General features: G+C 39.1%; 1 protein-coding gene across 7 annotated transcripts in view; it reads left to right on the top strand.

Moving 5' to 3' along the window:
- CUNH10orf67 (chromosome unknown C10orf67 homolog) overlaps nucleotides 1–23,834 on the top strand; it is a 139,038-nt gene that overhangs the window by 47,132 nt on the left and 68,072 nt on the right. For 2 of the 7 annotated variants that reach the window (XM_054695148.1, XM_037509846.2), the window contains exons 2-5: nucleotides 9,428–9,481; nucleotides 9,641–9,832; nucleotides 21,041–21,161; nucleotides 22,657–22,800. In XM_054695148.1, the coding sequence (XP_054551123.1) occupies nucleotides 9,750–9,832; nucleotides 21,041–21,161; nucleotides 22,657–22,800 (348 nt within the window). In that variant the 5' untranslated portion in view covers nucleotides 9,428–9,481; nucleotides 9,641–9,749. Of the gene's footprint in view, nucleotides 1–9,427; nucleotides 9,482–9,624; nucleotides 9,833–18,084; nucleotides 18,505–21,040; nucleotides 21,162–22,656; nucleotides 22,801–23,834 lie in introns of those variants that run through there. The other 5 variants (XM_054695147.1, XM_054695146.1, XM_054695144.1 and 2 more) reach the window with 4 other exon arrangements.

Raw genomic sequence — 23,834 nt, 5'->3', positions numbered from 1 at the left:
GGGCTCCTGTTCCTAACTGGCCGGGCCACTTTGACCTTGTTTAGGTGACAAAATGGCAGCTGAATAGGCTGCCTAGGAGTAGCAGACCCACAGTAATGGTCATAGGTTCAGAGGTGGTGGAGGAATTATGGGGAGAAATCAAATAGTGCACAAAAATGAATAATGATGTAAGAAAATTTTTTTAAATTTTAACAAATTAATTTAAAAAGCTAATTTTGTCATTACACAATACTTAATACATATTATTATAAACATGTGGTTTTTACATTAATATAATAAATATAAAAATTTTATTTAATAGATGGATTTAATAAATTACGTTATACTAAATAAATGTGTAAACATTTATACTATATATAGATATAATAACAAAATGAAAATAAAAGTATACTAAATAACAAATATCTATACTTATGTGCCCAATATATGTCAATGTGAAATAAAAGGGTGTATTTGGTTATCAAGTAAGTCACAATTAGAAACTAGTTTCATTATTATCTGACCTTTTATTAATTCTCATGGTCTAAAGCAATTTTGCAGTCAGTTCTGACAACCAGTTTCCCATTTGGCTTGTCCTGGATTATATTTCTATCCCTCTGTTATCCTCAGGTTCTTGGCAGCTCTGACTAGACTTTCAGTATTCCATCTCCTAGAGACTCATTAGTGTAATCCTAAGTAAATCACTCCATCCAATTGAACTTTTCCCTGAACTAAATTTTTTTTTACAGGAAAAAGGAAGCTAATGCTATTGCACAAGTTTGAATTAATCAGGTACACAAGAGAAGCATTTTCTGGACTTTAAGGACCTGTACAGATAACATTATCATCATCATCCTTATCATCAGCATCATCAGTGCTATTTTTATCTTTGTCACTCTTTTGTAATTTGCAGAGTTATTTAAGAAGAGAACTAGGATGGATAGAACACTGGTAGGTAGTACTTGTGTGCATAAATATCAGTTCCCCTTTATTTCCTGAGCCCTTGGAAGGTTTTCTGGATTTCTTTGCAATTGGAGGAGCCCTCTGACTAATGGTCAGCAGAGGGGGTGGAAGGAATCAGCTCATTACATCTCTGGTGCCTGATTCTTTTTCCTTCTCTTGACAAAGTGGACTTGTGTTATAGCTGCTGGTACCACAAGACCAAATTTCTATCGGGTGACTCCCTAAGGAGCTGCATGGAACAGAAGTTCTTGCCAATTCTGTGGCACTTGTAATATAAGTGAGAAATTAACTTTTATTGTATTGAGTCACTGAGATTTGGAATTGTGTGTTATTATAACATAATGTTGCTGAACATGACTATTACACTGTGATAGACCAGAGGGAAAAGAAATTCCAGCTCTAATGACTGCCTAACTATTATATATCCCTAAGTGAGTGGATGAAAGTATGTCATCTCTCAGGTCCCTTCGTTCTGTGAACCCTCACATGACACAACACAAAACAATCCCATGCTTTATGACATCCCAGTGACAAAGAAATTTTAACTTTTGTTGAACAGAAAAAATAAAACTTCCACAATATCAAACTGTCTCAGAGAATGAGTCAAGCTACAATAATTTTTAGAATTAAGACAATAGTTTCTGTTTTATAAACATACATACTTTTTAAAGAGAGTATGTTAAACAAAGTTAGAATCATTAAACATAATCAGTGATTCAGGGTAATCCTACGAACCTTAGTTACTGGAGAGTGATGTACTTGGGGCCAGTAATGAATAGAGGTCTATTTGCTTCTCACAATGCCCTAAACCTCCCATGTTACTTGAATTTTTGTTTTGTTTTGTTTTTTAAAAGTTTTTTTTTTTTTAATTTATACAAGAGCTGGGGTACAGGCCATATGCGCGGGAGGGTGAGAGGATTCAACAGAGACAGAGTGGGGAACAGAACAGGCAGACTGATGAAATACACTGCTGAGGGGAGCAGCGGGTAAGACAGGAGAGGTCTGCCTCACTGGGTTGCTCCAAGGCCGGCGGGGATAGAACCAGCGCTACAGAGGCTGCAGACAGCTTTACAGTGCCACGCTCAACCACCTGTGCCACCAGGGAGGCCCTGTTTTGGGTTTTTACAGTCATTTAATGCCATTCCATGTGTGAGCTATTACCTTTCATCAAGTCAGTATTCTGATCACCTCAGCAACCCATTTTTATTGGCTGTCCCCCTTTTTATTGGCTATAGAGGTAGAAAGCAGATTTCCAACTCTGATGGAATTGTACATATAGGATTTATGGGTCCAAGAGGTTAAGCTTTCCTATGAGTAAGAGAAATGGGTTTTAGGTGTGAATTTTGCAGCCTCTATAGGTACACTTGTCTTTTTGTTTAATTTTTTGTTCCAACAAATAGCATATAAAGGTTTATTTCTCTGATTACTGGGTCTGGTAAAACAGTGTGTTAATGTATTTGATTCTCCACAGCAACCCTGGCAACACAGACTCATAAAGAAGTTGCTAATATATGCCCGACATACTTCTTAGGTCATTGCCAAAACTAACATTGTGGGAAGAACTGAAATAATGTGCTCCTCGTGACAGTTTGGTGAGGCAACATAGCATAATGATTAAGTGTGTAGGCTCTGGCAAGACTGTCTGTGTTCAGAGTCTGCTTTTACCCCTTGCAAACTGTGTGAACTTGGGCAAGTAAATCAATCTCTTAGTGGCTCCATTTTTCCCTTTTTAAATGGCAGGTAATCAGCTAAATGAGAAATGTGTTATGTGCTCAAACAAGTTCCTAGCCCATAGTAAACACTTAATAAATATTAGACTTGTAATAATAGTCTTTTTTGGCCTTTTTAATATATTTACTGAGTTAGTCACCTTTCTCTAGAGATACTAAAACAAGAGGAAATGTAGAGGATATATAGAAAGATTTATTATGAGGAATTGGCTCATGTAATTATGAAGGCAAAGCAGTCACACAATCTGCCATCTGTAATTTGAATCTCAGGAAAACCAGTGACATATTTCTGTTCTCAATCCAAAGGCCTGAGAACCAGGAGCATTAATGTCTGAGAGCAAGAGAAGGTGGATACCAGACTCAAGCAGGGCACCCTGGTCATTTTATTCCATCTCCTTTTCTGTATATACAATCCATGGATTGAATGATGTCTACTGAGAAGGGGAGGGAGGTCTTTACTCAGTTTGACCCATTCAAATGCTAATCTCTTATGAAAATACTCTCATAGACACAACTGGGAATTATTTTTTACCAGCTATTGTGTATGACTTAACCTAGTCAAATTGACACATAAAATTAACTATCACATTTAATATTATTGATAAGTGTTATAAGAGTATCAAAGTATCTTCTAATTAATTTATTAATTTGTCATTGGTCAGTGTGTCAGGCAGCGTTCTTCAGAATAGAACTCATGATTTTACATAGCTAGGTAGGTAGATAGAGAATAGCTAAATGAATAAATAGAGAGTTAATAGATAGATTTTAAGGAATTTTTTCACATGATTTTGGAGACTGGTAAGTCCAAACTCTGCAGAGTGGGTGGGCAGGCTGCTATAGTTCTAACTTGAAGGTCATCAGGCTGAAGGCCCAGGTCAGAGCCAGTGCTGGTGGCTCAAGCCTGAAGGTCATGTGCTACAGAAGTCTCTCTTGCTTGGATGAGGAGTGTTTTTATTCCTACTCAGCACATTGACAATAGCATAAGCAACAAACTATAGCATTGAACTCATGGGATGAGTTTCATTCACATTACAAAAGGCAACCTTTACTCAAAGTCCACCAGTTTAAATATTAATCCCATTCAAAAACACAAAAGCATCAAAAAAATATTTAGCCACATATATGGACACCATGGCCAAGCAATATAAAATTAATCACAGTTTCATGCAACTTTTCTGTACTGAACCATTCTCTTTCATTGGTACCTTGAACCTAGATCCAGAATATCCTAATATAAAATTCTCACTTGCGGTCCTTCTTCTCTGCTCCCTTATACATTGATGGTGGTATTTCCTTCTTCATCAAGAATGTGACAGCAGAGTGTGAGGGTCTCTCTAGCTTGTTTCCTGGAGTGCGTGACTTCCTGTAGCCATCAGAGTTGATAATTTGGATCAATTTCTTGGCCTCTGCTCTAGGCAGCAGCCAACAGGATTTTCTTGTCTGGTTCTCTAGTGCCAACTACTGAGTCCCACAGTTCTTTAGGAATAGCTTTTATAAAGAACTTAGAGTTACTCATTCACTGACTCATTTGACAAATATTTATTGAACATATGCTTTGTAGAGGGCCCTGAACTCAGCTTTATGGCTATACAAATGCACAAGGCAGACACAGTCTTTCCTTTACACACCACAATCAGACATATTAAGGAAGCTTTTGTTGTTTCTTCTGGCTTCCCAGAAACTTGACCTGCTGGGTCACATACAATTCTTAGGTTTCTTTGGATAGATGTTATATCCTCTCTAGAAGCTGGATGAAGGTAAAGTTTAGCTATTTTGCCACAACTTTGTTCTCAACTTATAATGAAAACAAGTCTCAGACACTTATTTTTTTAAGAAAAGCTCACACAAGCAGATTACAGACAGTGTTGCAACCTCTTCTGTGAGATCCTCAAAGTCTACCTTTCTATCCTTTTAAGTATTCTGGCTGTCATCAGGCATGAACAGTGCCTTTTAACTAGGTAGGATAACACTCCAGAACCAAGATCCTAGGTCCTTTTAGTGGATATCAAGGTACTATAAAGCAAAGTCTGGACAGAGAATTATGAGGGGATCAAGCTTCAAACCTATGTCTAATGGTTTAGATTCTCCTTAGATTCCAACACTTGATGGCTTCTTAGATTCTTGCCTACTGTTTCAGCTAGGGTGGGTGGATTTCTAAACTACTTTAAATAACCTCCACATATCTTGCACATCTTTAAATTCACCAATTCGAGCCCACTTCTAACTGCTATGCCAGTCTTTGGCCACTACATTCACCAACTTAGAGAAACACATTGATGACATTCAGTCTATGAACTAGTATGTGTGGCTTATTGATCTCCAACCGTTAGTGATCCCTTCTGTAATGTGGGTTTCTTTTTTTTTTAAGATTTATTTTATTTATTTACACATACAAGAACTGGGGTGTAGGCCAGAGGTGGTGGGTGAGAAGATACACCAGAGGCAGAGTAGGGAGCAGAACAGACAGATCTACTGAAATACACTGCTGAGGGGAGCAGGGGACCAGACAGGAGAGGTCTGCTGCACCATGTGGATTAGCTCCCTGGCTGGCAAACAAGTGATGCTGCAGTGGCTGGTGATAGCTTGATAGCACTGAGTCTTTAACCCCTGCACTAAAGGGAGGCCTAGGTTTTCTGATTTGAGCAATAGTGATGGGCCACTTGGACTGTGTACTCCTGATTGGCACCTCGGAAATAGCCCATGTAATGTGCATAATACCTCTTAGAGCACCCGCAAGTATTTCCTGGTAAACAAACAGATATAACAATAACAAACAGGTTTCACTCTATTCTCTTATCCCCAACATTCTCTGCTAGTTCCCCTAGTCACTAAATTATAATTTTTTATTCCACATTACCAGGAGACGCTTTGAAGTTAAAAGACAAGGCAGAGTGCTAATGTTGTGGCTACAGACATTAAGGAGAGAGCCAATCTAACTTTTCCCACAGAGCCTGATGTGTAGGTTCATCATAGGAATACCTTGGCTGTGATTCTCAGTCTCATGTAATCAGGTCTCAATACCGCACTTTTAGTTCATCTAAGTCAGAACAGGGCAATCAATACCTGCACTAGTCAAATCACAATTTTGCTGTCCATATCCAGTCGTTCTTGGGAATGTATGTAGCTTAGAACTTGAATTAGTTACTGGTAAACTGTCTTGTAATAACAGAAAAAGAACAAAGAGAAACAGATGGGCCTGTGTGAGTAACACATCCAGATTATGTGAAGGGCAGCGAATGTTCCACTTCTCCAGAGACTATCTCTCTGTGGTTTGATGAACAGGATACACAGAAAAGTTTTCTGTCTAATAAATTCTTTTCATCTGCCTTATCTCATTGGTTCCAATAATCACACATTTTCCCACGTTTTTAGCATCTTTTGGTGAAACTCTAGATTGTATGAAATATGATAATTGTCCTTTAATTGTTTTCCATTCAGACTTGCACCTTTTCCTGAACTGAACTACGTCACTATGGGTCGCAGTGTAGACACATGTTACAGATTCCCTGTTCAGGCCTGGAGATCTACTCTGGCCACTCGACCAGATCAGAAACTTTTTAGTTTGATGTAGACCTACTTATTTATTTTTGCTACCAATCTCCCTGTTGAAAGTTCAAGTGGATGGAATCTTCTATGTACCACTGCACTTAAGGACATTTGGCAATAAGAGATCCAAATTCCTTAAAAAGGTTGCTCCTGCCCAAACTCCCTATCATACTTCTTTTTTTTTTTTAAAGATTGATTGATTGATTTATACAGGAACCGGGGTATAGGCCAGATGCACGGGAGGATGAGAGGATTCACCAGAGACAGAGTGGGGAATCGAACGGGCAGATCTATGAAATACACTGCTGAGGGGAGCAGCGGGCATGACAGGAGAGGTCTGCCTTGCCATGTGGGACCTTCGCCGACCGGCCAGGATCGAACCGGTGCTGCAGAGGCTATAGACAGCTTCACAGCGCTGCGCTCAACCACCTGAGCCACCAGGGGAGGCCCCCCCATCATACTTCTCATCTTGCCTTTATATTAAATTCTGTATCACTCATTGACAATTGATGGGAGATACCCATTCTAATCTTTTTTGTTTGTTTGTTTTACTACATGACAATCACTTTAGATGGCCTGTTACAGGAATGGATATGTTATCTCATTGCTGCAAAATAGCATATTAAAAAGAGCAAGTCTTAGGAGTTTTCCATAAAGGATTTAGTAGCATAATATTGTCCTGGCTAAGGACCTTGCTATTTCCTTTCCCAACCCTTTATTAAAGAACTTTGGTTGTGGATGAAGCATGACATAAAACAAGTTTACATAACAGAGCCTGTACCACATAATCATAGATTACAGCTGGTGATAAAAGAAAAATAAGCACTTTACATATGATGACTCTCTAGAAAGAATTTAAATTACAAACCTAAACTGAAACCTCTTGGCTTTTATTAGACTGTAGAACTGATAATATCCAACTGAAATATATAAATTACTATGTTTAGAGTCAGCACTTGACAATCAAATCCTCATGCTATTTAATCTGTGATGTTATCACTTTCAATAATTGGTAGGTAATATTTTTGTATAAATACACATTATATTTATACATGTGTGTTTCAGAGAAGCAGTTGAGATTTTAAAGTATGCCCTAATTCCTTTTATTTTAACAAGTAAAAATTATTTTAGTTTATGCACTATTCAATTTTAAAAAGTAGAAACCTCAAACATTATATATCCCTTAGCTATGGTTGAAAATGAAAGAACACATTCCTTGGAAGAATGGTTAGAATTTGTCTTTCAGTGTGCTGCATGTGCTGTGTGCCTTTTCCCATCTAAAGAAAGGTTCATTATCAGTCACCCCAAGAAAGGGTCATTATCAAGTTTCTACTGGGGAGAGAAACAAGGCTCAGGAATGCTAAATAACTTGCCCAATGCTATGAATTGAGTTAAGCTTCAGTGTTTATGTGTGTGTACATATATACACATATATATGTATATACATATACCAGAGCTAATGAGTTTTGCACTAAAGACCATCAATGATGCCAACATTGTACCATTCATCAGTGTATTTAGTGTGACAAATGTTTTGACAGAGATAGCCGCTATTATTATAAGCGAGAATAAGATCTGAAATTTTGGTTTTTTTTTTAAAGATTTATTTATTTATGCATACAAGAACTGGGGTACAGGCCAGAGGTGTGGGGGGTGAGAGGATTCACCAGAGACAGAGTGGGGAACAGAATAGACGACTGACTGAAATACTCTGCTGTGGGGAGCAGTGGGCGAGACAGGAGAGGTCTGCTGTGCCATGTGGGTCACCAGCCTGGCCGGGGATGGAACTCGTGCTGCAGTGTCAGTGGATAGCTTCATAGTGCTGGGACTTAACCCCTTGAGCCACTGGGGAGGCCCTGATCTGAAATTTTGAAAGGCAGTACATGTGAGCCATAACTGATGAGAAATCTTATGTAGTTAATAGTTTCAAAAACAAGCATCATAACTTGGTCTCCTAGATTCTGAAATTTGAAACCCTTTGATATGCTATAACAAAGTTTAAAACAAAGAGGTTTTGTTCAGTGCATGTTTTTGTGGGTTGGTGTAACTATGTAATCTGTATCAGTCAACAAATGCTGCACAGAGCTGACCAATGACTCATGAAATCTACTGTGAGATCTCCCTCCCAGTTTCAAAATATCCATTTAGAATTGCATTAGCAAAAACCCAATGACTATGAGTCTTTTCACTATCTTAGTCTCATTCTAAATCATGTTTTGTTTTTTTTTTTAATTTTACTCTTTTAAATTTTTCTATGGATTGTGGTTTAAAACATGGCAACTTTCTATAAATATATACATTTCTTTTTTAAATATACTTTTTGATTATGTAATAAGCCTTTCCTAAATAGATTAAGCAGTTAGATTTCAAAAATAGAAACCTCAAAATAGTAAAAATAATTTTCCCCTGTCTTCACTTTTCCAAAGGAAAATGAACCTTCACAAATTATTTTGACATTAGTTAAGATGGGGGGGTATATTTGGGACTTTTTATCCTTGTCTTTTAATATAAGAGTAATCATAATAGTAAAGAGATTTCCTTTTTGTATTTTAAACTTCCAATACCAAACTTACTCTTTTCTACATAATAATCATGAGATAAGAAAATATGTTGTTTTCCTATAGGCAATTTATATTGAAATGGAAATGTAGTCTACTTAGTTCTAAAATCAGGAAATAAAATATTGATAATATTAGAATGGGTATCTCCCATCAGTTGTCAATGAGTGATACAAAATTTAATATAAAGGATGAGCAAGTTTCACTATGAAAAAGAAACTTCTTATTGTCGTAGAAACTTAGTAAAAATGAATTCCATGCTGATGGTATAGGCGAAAACTTAACGCCTTATATTCCCGCCTTCATATTAAATAGGAATATCAACATATTTAATATCCGCAAAGAAATTTTTGCCCACGAACGCCTACGTGTGTTAGGCAACACGTCCGTCCACCTGCCTCCCTCTTATTAGGGCATTGTTCTGAGCGCCTACGGCTCCTTATGTCAGGAGCATAGTTAAAAGATGGCTTCATGATTTTTCATCTCCTTGTAGTAGGGAGGGAGGCGCTGAGAGCGAGGGCCACCAAGCCTTGGATCTACTGTCGCTTAGAGAGGCATGTTTTTGTACAAAGACATAAGCTTATCAACACCCCCCCCACCCCCCACCACCGTGGCGCACTTAAAGCGCTGATGCTGTGCTCTCAACTTTAGGGGAAGAGACAGCAAAGAGGAGGCCTGGCATGGGAAGCTGCAGGGTCACTGACAGTAAGTGGATGCCCGGCCCGAGGCTCCGGGGAACAGCACACCCGGTGGAGAAGCCCAGGGTTGGGAGGCTGAGGGTAGCTGTAAGGGGTGATTCCGATCCCGCCCAGCCATTCCCGCCTCGGCGCGCCCGGCCCCGCCCACAGATTCCTGCGTTTCCAGAGTTCCCCAGGGGTCGCCATGGCAACGGACGCCTGTTTCTCAACTCTAACTTCCATGAGCCACAGTTCCGCGAAAGACCCTCGGCCTGGAGGTCACGTCCCGGGCTGTGATGGACAAGCCCGAGAGAAAGGAGATCGGGAAGATCATCGACCACCTCGAGTCCACTATTGAACTACTCCGGTTCAGCCCCAGGTGACTTGGGGGGAGCTGCATGGCCCCGCCCTGCCCCTTCGCCCCTCCTGCTAGACCCGCCAGCAGGCTGAGCCCCGGGCACCGTTCTGGTAATCTGGCCTCGCCCTGGGGCCTCCAGGTGGGCCTCCACACCCTGCACCTCTTTCTGGCCCCTGGCTCCGGGCCACAGAGCTGTTACCTTGATTTCTTAAATGTATTCCTGTACGTTAAGAGCATCAGCCCTGAAGCCAGAGGGCCTGAGTTAGAAAGCTAATGACCCCTTCACAGAGCTCATGATTTGAGCAAGTTACTTAATTTCTCTGTGCCTCAGATATCCCATGATGATAATGAACAAAGCGTGCGGGAGCTAAGTGAACTGAGTGAGTTATTCTTTATAACTGTTTAGAAGAGTGCCATACATATGCACTACATAGTGTCATAGAATTATTTGCCAATATAATTATGGGTACCACCCCACCCCCACCCCCCTACACACACACCCGGTTTTCTCTGTGGGAAAGAAATCCAAAGGGGAAATGTGAAGTAAGTTCTACACACCAGACCAGCTACACAGGCACCTCCTAGGTCCTTTCCTGAAACAGGTTAGGTATTGTCAAGCTAAAATTTCATGAGGCAACTAAAAGGAAAAGCACATTTCAGAGCTAAGAATTCCATCTCAGGGGCACAGATTCAGGTAGAAAATCTAAATAGTGTCTCAAAGAAGAACAAAAAAGAAAGAGACTTTATGGCAATAAGGGGCCTCCCTGGTGGTGCAGGGGTTAAGCACAGCACTGTGAAGCTATCTGCAGCCACTGCAGCATGAGTTCCATCCCTGGCAGGCCAGGGAGATACCCACTGTCTTGCCTGCTGCTTCCCTCAGCAGTGTATTTCAGTCAGTCTGCCTGTTCTGCTCCCCACTCTGTCTCTAGTGAATCCTCTCACCCACCCCCTCCACCTCTGGTCTATACCCCAGTTCTTGTATGCATAAATAAATAAATCTTTTTTAAAAAAGATGAGGTAAATTGTTTAGAAGGATATGATGAAGTTATTCTTGGCGGAATACAATTGTTGCTGATTCTGTCCACAGGAAAATCCACAATCATCAGTTCTTGTGGTAAAGGATGACTTCTCAAAGAATTGTTTGCTAACTAGGTTCTTTAAAAATTTCCTTTTGGGGGCCTCCCTGGTGGTGCAAGGGGTTAAGACGCAACCTATGAAGCAGCCTCTGCAGCATGAGTTTGATCCCTGGGCAGGGAGATACCCACATGGTGCAACAGACCTCTCCTGACTCGCCCGCTGTTCCCCTCAGCAGTGTATTTCAGTCAGTCTGCCTGTTCTGTTCCCCACTCTGTCTCTGGTGAATCCTTTCACCCCCTGCACCTCTGGCCTGTACCCCAGCTCTTGTATGCATAAATAAATAAATCTTTAAAAAAAAAATCTCCTTTTTGTCCAGGTAAGTTTCTCTGGTCCAGTTCAAACAAGCCTGGTAATGGGATTTCTCTGTTGCTGCCTGACCCCATTTTAAAAATGGCTTTTATATCAACTTTTCGCACTATTTATCATTTGTGCTTTCACTATATGTTAGTGCTATTTCAGGATTTATGTGTTGTTTAGAGTGCTTTCGTAGGGTATTTTTGGAAGTGGGAGTACTCAAAAAATATTCCGTATAAATTTATAGTACTTGTATATGCCCTTTCACTAATGAAAGGTTTCAGAGGAATGCTCTACTTTTGTTCAGCTGGGAAAACCTGGTTATTCCTTCTTTTTTTTTTTTTTTTTTTTTTTTTCCATGTCTTTCCTCTTTGTCTCCTTTGCCTCAGTTTTGTTATTTGGATATTGTAAAGCAGATGTTTCTGGGAAAATGTATTTTTCTTTCTAAAACCCTTTTAAAACTGGTAAGTGGCCAGCACTGGGTTAGGTTGGCAGCTATGGAAGTAATTACCATTTTCTAGTACAAGAGTCTCACAGCTGCTGATGAAGCTTAGAGGTGAGCCCCACCCACACACTAAGGCAGCAGGTTAGTCAATAGAAAGGACCACAGCTATACTTAGTGTGTAAATGGGATTTAGCCAATGAAATCGCACTGCTGAGCTCAGCGTTCCTGACTCACCTGTATTAAGAAACTTGTAAGAATGAATCAGGCAACACACAGCATCGATTTAGTGGTGGTTGCGAAATACACATATTGGAGAGAGCACATGCTGGGTACCATAGACATAGTGTCTAACCTATTCTAGTTGTTTCCTGATAGGAATGATTTCCTGTCCTGGATTCCTGGGCTCCATGGGGCATAGCTCTCCAGCAAAACACACTGGCTGGTTCTGAGGACAGACTGAGAGTACCAGGAACTCAGAAAATGCAGGTTTCCTGAACAAAGGAACCACTGGTGTCCTTGTTAATTTCTTTCACCCACAATGTTAAGGATATGTGTTGGTGCCTCAGTATGAGTGGGAGAGACTCAAGTACTGACTGCAACCCTGGTAGGCTCATTGAGGGGGAGATATGTCAGAGTATATATCCAGGTGGAGAACAAGAGGCAGATAGAAGTGGGACTGGACGTTCCTGGACCAGCAAGGACACCAGTGTGGGTAGAGGAGAGGAAGAAGAGAGAGCAGAGGAGATTATAACAGAGATGAGGAAGTAGTGCCAGGTGGTATGGGACTTAGATTGTCATTGAAAGGACTTCAGCTTTTTTTTTAAAGATTTATTTATTTATGCATACAAGAATGGGGTATGGGCCAGAGGTGTGGGGGAGTGAGAGGATTCACCAGAGACAGAGTGGGGGAACAGAACAGGCAGATTGACCGAAGTACACAGCTGAGGGGAGCAGTGGGCAAGTCAGGCGAGGTCTGCTGCGCCATGTGGGTAGCTCCCTGGCCAGGGATCAAACTCGTGCTGCAGTGGCTGTGGATAGCTTCATAGGTTGCATCTTAACCCCTTGTGCCACCAGGGAGGCCCTGAAGGGACTTCAGCAGTGAATGAGATGGTCTGACGAGTTTTTCAACACCACCGAATAATTCTCCAGTTCTCAGCGGATACAGTTTCCTTCATGGACTTGGACTCCAGACTGCCCCCCAAGCCCCCATCCTCGCTGCACTCCCAAGTCCAAGTTGTCATCTATGTGTCTGATGACCAGTTGTAGATTGTGAACCTGAGGTTCCCACAATGCTTCCTCAGCTTCAGTTAACTTGTTAGAGTGCCTCACAGAATTCAGGAAATCAATTTAATTACTAGGTTATCCATTTATTACAGAGTACTACAAAGAATATCAAAGGATACAAATAAGCTGCCAGTTAAAGGGATACATAGGGCCAGTTCTAGAAGAACCCCAGGAAGGGTCTGGAGTACAGGAACTTGTCTGTAATGTTCACTAGGCTAGTGTGTTCTACGATCAGTGAGACATGTCATTGCATTCTACTAATAACCATTTATGGATCTGTTTTCTATTATAAATTAACAAGTTAATTTGGTATGTAATTAATTGAAAATCATTATCTTTCCAAGATGGCATTTTATGCATAACCACCAAGCTATTATTCAGAAATGGAATCACTGAAACTATAAATAAGGACAGTGCAGGATCCAATTAGCTAATTGTTGTGATGTGGGTTTCTGTTCTAAGCAACGGGGTTGTCATCTAAAATTAGAGATTTGGAATTTGAAAGGAAATTGAAGAATCAACCATCATTTTTCACTTAGATTATGAATGAGCCAGATCTTTCTGAATCAGTCATATAAAAGTTAAGAGACCTTAGAATCACATGCCTATCCTCACCAGGAGAGCAGAACACAAATCTGGGATTTCAGGCATTTGGATTTAGATGAGTTATTTTACTCTTTGAACCTCAGTTCCCAGATATTCAAAACAAGAAGGTTAATTTCTCTCTTATGAGATGATTGGGAGGATAACCTGAGGGGAAAATGTGCCTATTAATGCGTTTATCTTAACAATGCACATGGAACAAATGAAGACCCAATAAATAACACTAATATTATTTTAAATGCCCCGGAGGATGGAGTTATTGACCCTGATTTTAAAATATCACATTGTATTATTGTAATGTTATGGCAGGGCAGCTCTGGGGGAAACGCGGATGACCCAGGTTATGAGTTCTCATCCCTGTGTTTAAGAACTGGGGACAAGACCTAAAAGCAGATGTGCAGAGGGGAAAAAAAATGTTTATTTACAAGTTGAATGAGAAGGAGAAGAGAGGGAGAGAGACTCCTGCTAGCAATGTAGTCTGAGCTTCAGTCAGAAAAACAAGAGAATGAGGGCACACATGTGTTAAGATTTAAGTCAAGCATGTCTGCTTAGCTGCCCAGAGTTCCTAAAGTGCCCCCTCCCTAGCCTCTTAGAGGTCTTGGCAAACTGTCCTCAGCGCTTGAGATCTTGTTGGTGTAGAGATGAGAGTGGGGCCCATTGAGAACACCATTCAGTGCTTGGATTTTGCTCCTTTACTGTCCCTGTGATAGCACCAGAAGGAACTACTGTAAAAAAAAGGTTTATTCACTTCTAATTTATTTTTTCAGTTTTATGGAGGTAGAATTGACATGTAGCATTATTATTTGTAATAAAAACTATCCAGACTTCATAAATCTATAGTCCTCGTGGTTTTTTGTTGTTGTTGTTGTTGTTGTTGTTTTTGGTTTTTGCTTAAGTTAGAAAGGAAAGAAAACACATATATGTTCAAGCTTAATGAAAAATGAAGTTGAATAGTAAAAATGAGCCACCTGGCACTGGGGAGGGTAAAGCTGCATTTCTAGACTGTAAAGATGACTCCTGGGGGCCCCTTAAATGTGCAACATTGTAGAATATAAAGAAACAAGTTAAATTTATGTGGCTGTTTGTATTTGTTATGTTGATGTAGTACTTGGGGTTCAGACAGGAGGCAGAAACCTCACCAGTATCTGAACAGGAAGTAGATATTTCCTGTGCCTTATTAAATATTAATAAGGATTTTTAACTTGTAAAAGGTGGTAAAAGCAAGTACTGTAACAGTAGAATGCAGACCCCAAGAGCAGAAATAGTAAATGAGGGTGGAACTACAAATTTAGAAAACTCCCACCCCCACACCCTTACCAAAGACTATGATTAAGACCTCTGGGAGAGGATTTGGCTGCTGGCAGGGAAACTTGCCAAAGGTTTCTGGCCAGAGGTGGTCCATGAAGATGGTTTGTCAAGTGGTTAAAATCTTGGTGAAAGATGTTGGCAGGCAGATTCTCACTTAATAGGTGATGCAAATTTTTATTCCAGAAGGTCCTCATTTCTCAAAAGTTCTATCATTTTTTTAGTTGCTACATTTTTCCATTAACCTTTACACTTGGGAATAGAAATTCTAAGAGGCATCTGAGAGAATCCCCTGGATTCCAGACACAGTCCTCCTTGCTTCCATTGTATCCTACCAGCCCACTTTCTCCATGGTAATCAGAATCAATCACTTCAGCCACCTATTTTTTAGCCTTTGGTTCTGTGGCATAAGGATTACCTAATGGCTAGGTATCAGTTCAGTTCACTCTTATCTAATTCAACTGGGTTTCCAAATGGAAGCACTGTCCCCTTGGGAACTAAGGCCTCCAAACAAGATTATAAAGCTGCTAGGACAAGGAGCAATAACTTCAGGGGTGGATAGTTAAGTATAAGAGTGAGCGGAGTCTTCCACTTCTAATCCTTGACTCCTGGGCCTACAGCCATAAAAGAGATAGCATATACCTCATCCTGTAAGATAGAAATCCACATCCATGAACGGCCACAACTGAATGGCAACTGCAATTCAGCTCAACTGAACTCTCTCAACTACCATAATCTTCACTAAGCTATTCTGCCTTTCTGTTATGCCAGCCATTACTGAGGGATGCACTATAGGATAAGGCCACTTAATTCTGTAGGCTTGAGCCCACTGCTGTACATCATTTGCTATGAAATATGTAACATGATCAGAAAGGATACTGTGCATGATGTCATATCAGTGGATAATGTATTCTTTAAGTGCATTATGTATGCTTTAAGTCAATCTATGATGATTCTGACAAATGCATGATGTCAAGGAATGCAAAGCCATATCCAGAATATATGTCTATCCCAGTGAGGGTGATGGAAGAGGCTCAATGCTATCAATCTGCCATGAGCTGCCAGACTGGCTAATCCTGACACACTGGGGGCTCAGTATTGATTTCTATGTTGTCTGATTGGACACTCAGCACTTGTAGCAGCCAGGCCAACCTTGTAAAGGGAAGTCCATACTGTCAACTCCTTTGTTGTCAGCTCCTTTCCTAACACCATGGCTGTTTTGTTCAAGTGCCATTGATGAGCACTGGGGTAACTGCAGAAACTGATTAATGTCTACAGAGTGTGTCATTTTCCTACATGATTGTTGAGCACTTGTTCAACATTTACAAAATAATTTACTTTGAGATCACTTCAAATATACAGAAAAGTTGCCAGACTGAACTAAGAACTTCCATGTCCCTTTCATCTAGAATCTTCAACTTATAATTTCCTATATTTGTTCCAAGTTTATTTTTGCTTTTGCTATCTCAGTTCTGGATCATCTTTCCTGATTCCCTTTAGTGGAGGATAATATTTAGAAACCAACATCTGGTGTTTGGTGTACTCATTGCTTCTTGGCCCTTGTGTTGGACAAAACTAGAAAAATATATGTTTAGATACATGCGTATGATATATGTTTACATAACATGCTTATGTAACTGTATATCCATGTATATATTATTAGAAAACCAAGCATTTGTACCCAGACATCAAATTCCATTCTATTGTCTCAGCGTACTTTTCTACTCCTTTTCTGTTTATAAATAACTTTTCTGATACTGAATAAATGTCATCTTCAGTGGATTTACTTATTTGTTCAGTGTACCCAATCTCCAACCATACTGCCTCTCTCCTCTGCCTGCTACCTTTGTCCTATTGTCCCTGCTCCCCTACTGTCCTAAAGCCTTGGCTACTGAGACTTAGGGTTTCTCCTCTGAAGTGTTCCCAGCCTTTCTCATCATGGATAAGTGGGTCCATGTCAATAACTGCCATGTTGATTCTGCCACTATGAGAAGGGAAGAACATAGAAGGAAAAGAAGCTAGAGGGAAATAAAGTGACTTTATATGTTTTGATATGTAGAATTATGGGGTGAATGCTTCCTAGGCTGAGGATATTGCCAGGGTAAAGGTATATTTGGGGAACATTTAACAAGCATATATGTATGGCACATAAGGTATGTATAATGAGAGATAAGGTTTAACCACTGTCTCAGAATGTATATCGTATTTTTGTTTGCTTGTTAACTAGTTGTTTCTCTCATTAGAATGTAAGTTCCATGAGAACAATGACTGCTTTGTCCACTGCTATTATCGCTGGTGCTAAAGCAGTGCCTGGTAAATAGTAGATAATGAATTATTTTATGTTAAATGCTTTCAGCTCCAACAAGTAGTTTGCACCCAGATTTTGGAGGTCAGAATAAAAAGATTGAATTTAATTCTCTTAGGTAGGGGAAGGTTACCAAAGTCCTTTAAAGCAGGATGGTAATACAACCTGGGTTTTAGTAAAGTGCCTTACTAACTGCAAATGAAAGATTATAATTATAGACATGTGAAGAAAAGTAATTTTAGGAAGTATTTATATTTTGAGGGACACTTATTTGGGAATATAATGATTTTATTTATTTCATGTTTTAGAAAAGATTCCCATATGTATCATAAAAGAAATTTTTGAAAAATTCTATAAAACATATTCTAGAAAAAAATTACCATACGTGCAATTTGTCATCAATAATAGCTGTCATATTTGAAAAGTACCAAACACATTTTCTCTAAGATTTTGTTATTACCACTTAAAAACTGCTTTTCTCCTACTTATTATAAAATACTTTCAAAAGTATGTTTAATATTTATTATCATAACTGATTGTATGATGCACCCATTTCTATAGTGCAGGATAATATCATGCTCAATTTTATTGCAATAATTATAATTTAATGGCAGCTTTCACAAATGACTTTAAGAATGGTTATAAATTTTTAGGTAGACAAAGCTTTAGATGATTGCTATATATCATTCTTAAAAAAATAGACATTCAATACACAAACGTTTATTGATAAGATTTTTGTGGATCAGTCCAAAAAAGGCTCTGCAAGGTTTGCTTGCAATTGTTTCAGGGCTGTTGGCAGAAGACCCAACCAAGACCCCTGGGTCAGAGACAAAGAACTTTCTCTTGATGGCAAAGGCAGTATCCACAGCTTCACATTCATTCATATTGCTTCCCCTCCAGGTGCTGAGTGTGACACAAAGACCCATCATGGATGTCAACACATGAGTTGCATTAAAGAAGAACCTTGAGCTTAGGGGAGTCACTACTTTTATAGTGAGGAGTAGCAAGCCTGCTCCTCGGCAGGAAGAAAACATTACATCATCTCTCAAGGTTGCTCATTGCAAACACTGTTCTGAGGAATGGCCTGTGGTAAATGTGGTCAGGACTTTGCACTCTTGGCATGCCCAGAAAGAATGTGAAGGCATGTTCAGGAACCATGGAGTCTGCCTTTTGCAATCGTACTGTGTTACTAAGAAAAAATATAAGCTCCTAAAATGAATTAGACCAAATCTAAAATACATCTGTGGAAAACACCAGAAATTTTAGTTGAAATTATGTGATACTGATGCTCCCTGCTCAACTGCACGATGCTGTGGAGAGGTCTGTCATTAGTATGATATTTATGAGTGTGTGAAAGATTAGTTGAAATATTTAGTGGGATGAATTGAAAGTCATTATTTTGAATATTAAAAAGCTTTTATTTAAACACAGCCTTTTAAGTTGAATATTGCTCCACTTTGATAGTTTTCTTCAAACCTGAAAAAATATATTTCAAAACATGGTAGTAATAGCAATAATAACCACCAACTCAGCACCAATAATGGGTAATATTTCTTGGGTAGTATTTCTTGAGGGCTTACTATGCACTATTCAAAGCACTTCTTCTTATTAATGCAGGAATCCTGACAATAGTTCTTTGAAATAGGCACCATTATTTAAGAGGAAACTAAGGCCAAGTAATTCATTTAACATCTCATGGCCAGAATATCAGTTAGGATGCCTTCAGCTATAGTTGACACAAACACTCACCAATTGGTACATTTATTTTAGTGTATTACAGGAAGACCAGAGGTGCGACAACTTTCAAAGATAGTTGAGTTAGTGACTAAACAAAGTCACCAGTCAAAATTATTCCCTTTTCCTTAAAAACTTATGTCTGCATTGTCTGTCCCTGTATAGTCACCAAATGATATGGTAGCTCATGGCATCATTTCCACATGTGGAATGTGGCTAAATCCAGAGTCATGGAGGAAACTTCTTCTCTAGACCCCTTGGTAAAAGGCTCTCCCACAAGACTCCAGCAGATCTTCCTTTATGTCATACACACCAGAACCAAGTTCCATGCCAATCCTGAAAACATCTATCAGGAAGGATGGGATCACTGTGATGGAATGAGAACAAACCAACCGTACCCTTAGCACTGGGGTGGTGACCTCCCATACCTCCTAAATTCTGTGGCAGAGAAATCAGAAGTTCTGAGGGGGGCTTGGGATGGGGTACTCCCATCAGTGTCTACTCCAGCTGGCCAGCAGACAAGGGAAGACAGAAGCACAAACTCTGTCTTGGTGTATGCACTGAAAAGTCTGGTTTTCGTGGTATTTTTTTTAGCTGACATTTTTATAAACAGACAGTTGTGCTGGTCAAATGAACAGAGAGTGTGAAAGTTGGGTGACTTACTACCATTATTAAAGGTATATAAAGGGAGTTTACAAGTACTGCTTGTTCCTGGTCTAGTCAGATTTTTTTCAGAGAGTTTGAAAATCCAATACAGTACAGTGGTACAATTATTTTATTTTATTTTATTTGTTTGTTTGTTTGTTTTTTGTTTTTTCATTTATTTTTTAAATAAATTTTATTTTATATTCCCCATACAATTGCAACCCCCTTATTTTGACCCCAATCCCTCCCCTCCCTGCCCCCCACCCCCCATAGAGTGTCTCTGGTTCATAGTTTTTTGTTGATTTTGATTTTCACTTTCTTATAGTTATTCTTTTTCCTGGTCCCTTATTTAAGTTTTCTAGATTCGTGCTATGAGTGAGACCATCCGGTATTTTTCTTTTTCTTTCTGGCTTATTTCGCTGAGCATGATCCCTTCCAGCGCCATTCATGTTGCTGCAAATTGCATGTGTTTATCTTTTTTGAATGCTAAGTAATATTCCATGGTGTATATGTACCACATCTTCTTGATCCAGTCATCTATTTTTGGGCATTTGGGTTGTTTCCAAAGCTTAGCTAGGTACAATTATTTTAAAGGAACAGTTCTCTAGTATTTTTGTTTCAGAACCGCTTTGTAGTATTAAAAATTGTTGGAGACCTCAAAGAGCTTTTATTTGTATGTATTTGTAGTTTCCATATTACCAATCTAAAGGGAGAAATTGAAAACGTACTTGTATTCATTCTATAATTTTTAATACAATTCTGTATTTATATGAATAATATATTTTAAAGAAAAGCTATTTTTTTTCAAGATTTTATTTATTTTATTTATACAAGCACTGGGTACAGTCAGAAGCGCGGAAGGGCGAGAGAATTCATCAGAGACAGAGCGGGGAACAGAACAGGCAGAGTGATGAAATACACAGCCGAGGGGAGCAGCGGACACGGCAGGAGAGGTCTGTCACGCTATGTGGGACCCTCGCTGGCGACTGCAGAGGCTGCGGGCAGCCTCGCAGCCCAGCGCTCAACCGCTGTGCCACCAGGGGAGGCCCTAATGCAAAAACAATTTTGAACTCATGGGTTCTTTACAAAACTGCCCTAGAAGCCCAGGGGTCCTTAGCCCACACTTTGAAAATCGCTATCTTATTTTTGTTTCACATGGCAGTGCATAATTTATAATGACTTTAGCAGCAGCGCAGGTAAGTCAGTAGATTAGATATTTTAAGGAGGCTCATAAAATAATTATATCTCAGAAAATGGAAAGAAGATGAATATCAGTGGAGCAATCAGGCAGTCTAGGGAATCTGATAATCTGGCAGAGTCCTGATGAAAACCCCAAAACATGCACAGATAATGCAAAGCCCTCCTCACTTCATCTTTTGAATCTTTAAAATATGATCAACACAAACATATGTGCACATCTCATATTTTTAAGGAATTATTTATTGCATAAAGTACATTTAATCTCAATTTTTTTCAGATTTCCTATTTCAGAGGATTTGAAGGTTGGATTTTTCAACACAGACCATGCTACTCAAACGGATTCTAGTGAAATTTTGCCTCTAAAAGAGTTGAGTTCATCAACACAAAAACTAGTACAGGTAAATCTGGATTTATTTTTGTAATTTAAAGATAATTTTAGATATTATTTGCCTCTATGTCTATTTCTTTGACATAAATGAAATGATTATTTTTTTAAAGTATTAACACCTTTGACAAGCTGAGCTAAATGATAAGTATGGTTTTTAAAATTAATATGAGCTAATTATATATTATGTCAAATTCTACTATGCTTTATATGTTAAATTATTTAGTGAAGTGTTCTGTTATTCTTTTTGGAATTTGTTTTTGACATCTGTGAATAAGCATACCATATTTTTGGCATATAGATGAATCTAGATAGAGAGACCTGATTTCCTTACCTTTTCTTCAATGGGAAAGGAAAAACTGAAATCTATATATCTTTGCCTACTGTGTCTTCCCTAGTAATCTTCTTTACTCACTTTCCTTTTCCCGCCAAGTCCTGTCTCAGCTAAGCTATTTAAGATGGCATCTGAAGCTACATAGGCAAGTCATTTAGTTTTGCTAGGTCTCTCCCATGTATGCAGGAGGTAGACATGTTATTATTAACATTATTGCCCACCATACAGTTTTGTCAAATTTTGACATTCTATCATATTGCCTTTGGATCTTTTTTTGATTGTAAAGGAACAGAAACATTTCTTACCATCAAATGTTGAGTTATTATCAAAACTCCTAATCAATAAAACTGACACATGGGATAAGTACTACATAAATTCTTACTTTGTTTCTCTTTTTTCACTCCCAGGATAACTTGGAAAGCTTTCCCTATCTGTATACAGAGAGTTTCCTCATCTATTTCACAAGTATATCATTTATTTAGCTATCCCTCTATTGATGGACATTTTGGTCTTTTCAAATCTTTCACTTTCAGGAATAACTCTGTGCACACTCATATGCCAGTGAATCTGTAATGTAAATTCTTTCAAGTGGAATTTCTGTGTCAGAGGGTTATGTAGTTGTAGGGTAAGGTAAAAGGTATCAGGCTTTTCTGCCCTTCCGCCATCAGGATAGATGAGGGAACCCTGTGGTCCTGAATGCATGCCTGATGGCGGGCACCTGAAGTGGGTCCACCTGAGCTAAGAGACGGGTTTATAAGGGTGGTGCAGCAGAGTGCGGTGTGGTGGTAGTGCGGTGTCGAGGGTGGAGGAGTGGAGTGTACGGAGGAGCGCGGTGACTACAAACCACGGCGAAGAGCATGTGGCTGCTAGAACCGTTCCTAAACCTGCCCGGAATGGGTTGGTTGCTTTACAGTAGTCATTTGGAAGGATATTACTAAATTGCCTTGCATAGAAGCATATACCAGTTTACCACTCCCACTTGTAACTTTGAGGAGCCTCCTCTCCTGTACTCTATTAGCATATAAACCTGCACACCACAATCAAGAAGTAATCCTAAAAGTCAGGACAGGTCCCTAACCACATAGCCGGTTCATTTGCTCAGAACTAAGCAACATACTGGAATCTTTGCAGAGAATTTCCATATCTCTACAGTAACATGTTTTCCCCCTTTTAGACTGTTAAATCCCTTCAGGTGGATTTCGGGTTTCTCAAACAATCACTTCAATTGAAGTTTGAGGATCGACTTAAACAGGAGTCTTTCAGTCTCTTCACTGTTCTACAGGATAGGATCCAGTCGATTGAAAAACGTTATCAACAGGTAGAAGTTCTCTCATTTCCTTTGCTTTGTGTGCAGATTGATCTCATGCTTAGATGTGTGTGCACTGCAGTTTTGAGATTAGGAACTAATAGGGGCAATTTAATTTGTACATGGGCCTCATGTAATAACTGGTACATGTTGTATGTCAGGAACATCTGTGAGTCCTCTATATATAAATTCATTTCATACTCACACTATCCTTATGATGTAAGTATAATTATTATCCCTTATTTATAGATGACAAACTGAAGCACAGAAATATTAACTAATTCATGATCACCAGTTAAAAAAACAGTAGAGTTTAGGGTCCAGTTCAGGTGATTGGATGCTTGTGATCTAGATCTTAACTTCAATCTTATATGATCTTAATTGAGCCTTAACCATAGTTTTACGAGGACAAGAAAAACTTGAGGAGTTTCCTAGAGCCTTTGGTCAGATTAGCATAATCCCTGATCTATCCATAAGGAAATTGAGCTGCCAAAGTTAAAAATAACTTGCTTAAGGTCAGACAGAGAGTAAGTGGTTGAACATATAAAATCCAATTCTGTCTGATTTACAGTCTATTTGTTTTTTACAGTCCATGCTAGATTCAAGAATTGCTATCGGAATCAAGGGTATTTTTTTAATTGTACTATCTTTCATTGTTATCCTAAACAGATAAAATCAAATGATCAATTAATCAAGAAATGACTGGCTTATGGATTAGATTTCATAGATTTCATTAGATTTCATTAGATTTCATTTCTAGATTTCATAAGCATATCCCATTTTAAAAGTATAAGGACTGGAAGAGGATATGAATTATAAATAGATTTTACTGCTTTTAATTTTTTTAAGATTTATTTATTTATGCTGTAGGGTAAGTGAAAACGTATCAGGCTTTTCCACCCTCATGCCATTAGCGTTGATAATTGATCCCTGCGGTCCTACATACATGCCTGATGGCAGACACCTGGAATGGGGTGTGGGCATGCATAGGTGGGTACACTTGGGCTGAGACTGGGCTTATAAGGGTGGCATCACAGAGTGAAACC

This window comes from Talpa occidentalis, unplaced genomic scaffold, assembly GCF_014898055.3.
Source record: "Talpa occidentalis isolate TD23 unplaced genomic scaffold, MPIMG_talOcc4v2.1 talOcc4.14, whole genome shotgun sequence".
Taxonomy (NCBI): Eukaryota; Metazoa; Chordata; class Mammalia; order Eulipotyphla; family Talpidae; genus Talpa; species Talpa occidentalis.
Note: the sequence above shows the minus strand (reverse complement) of the source record. Positions and strands in the feature narration are given on the sequence as shown.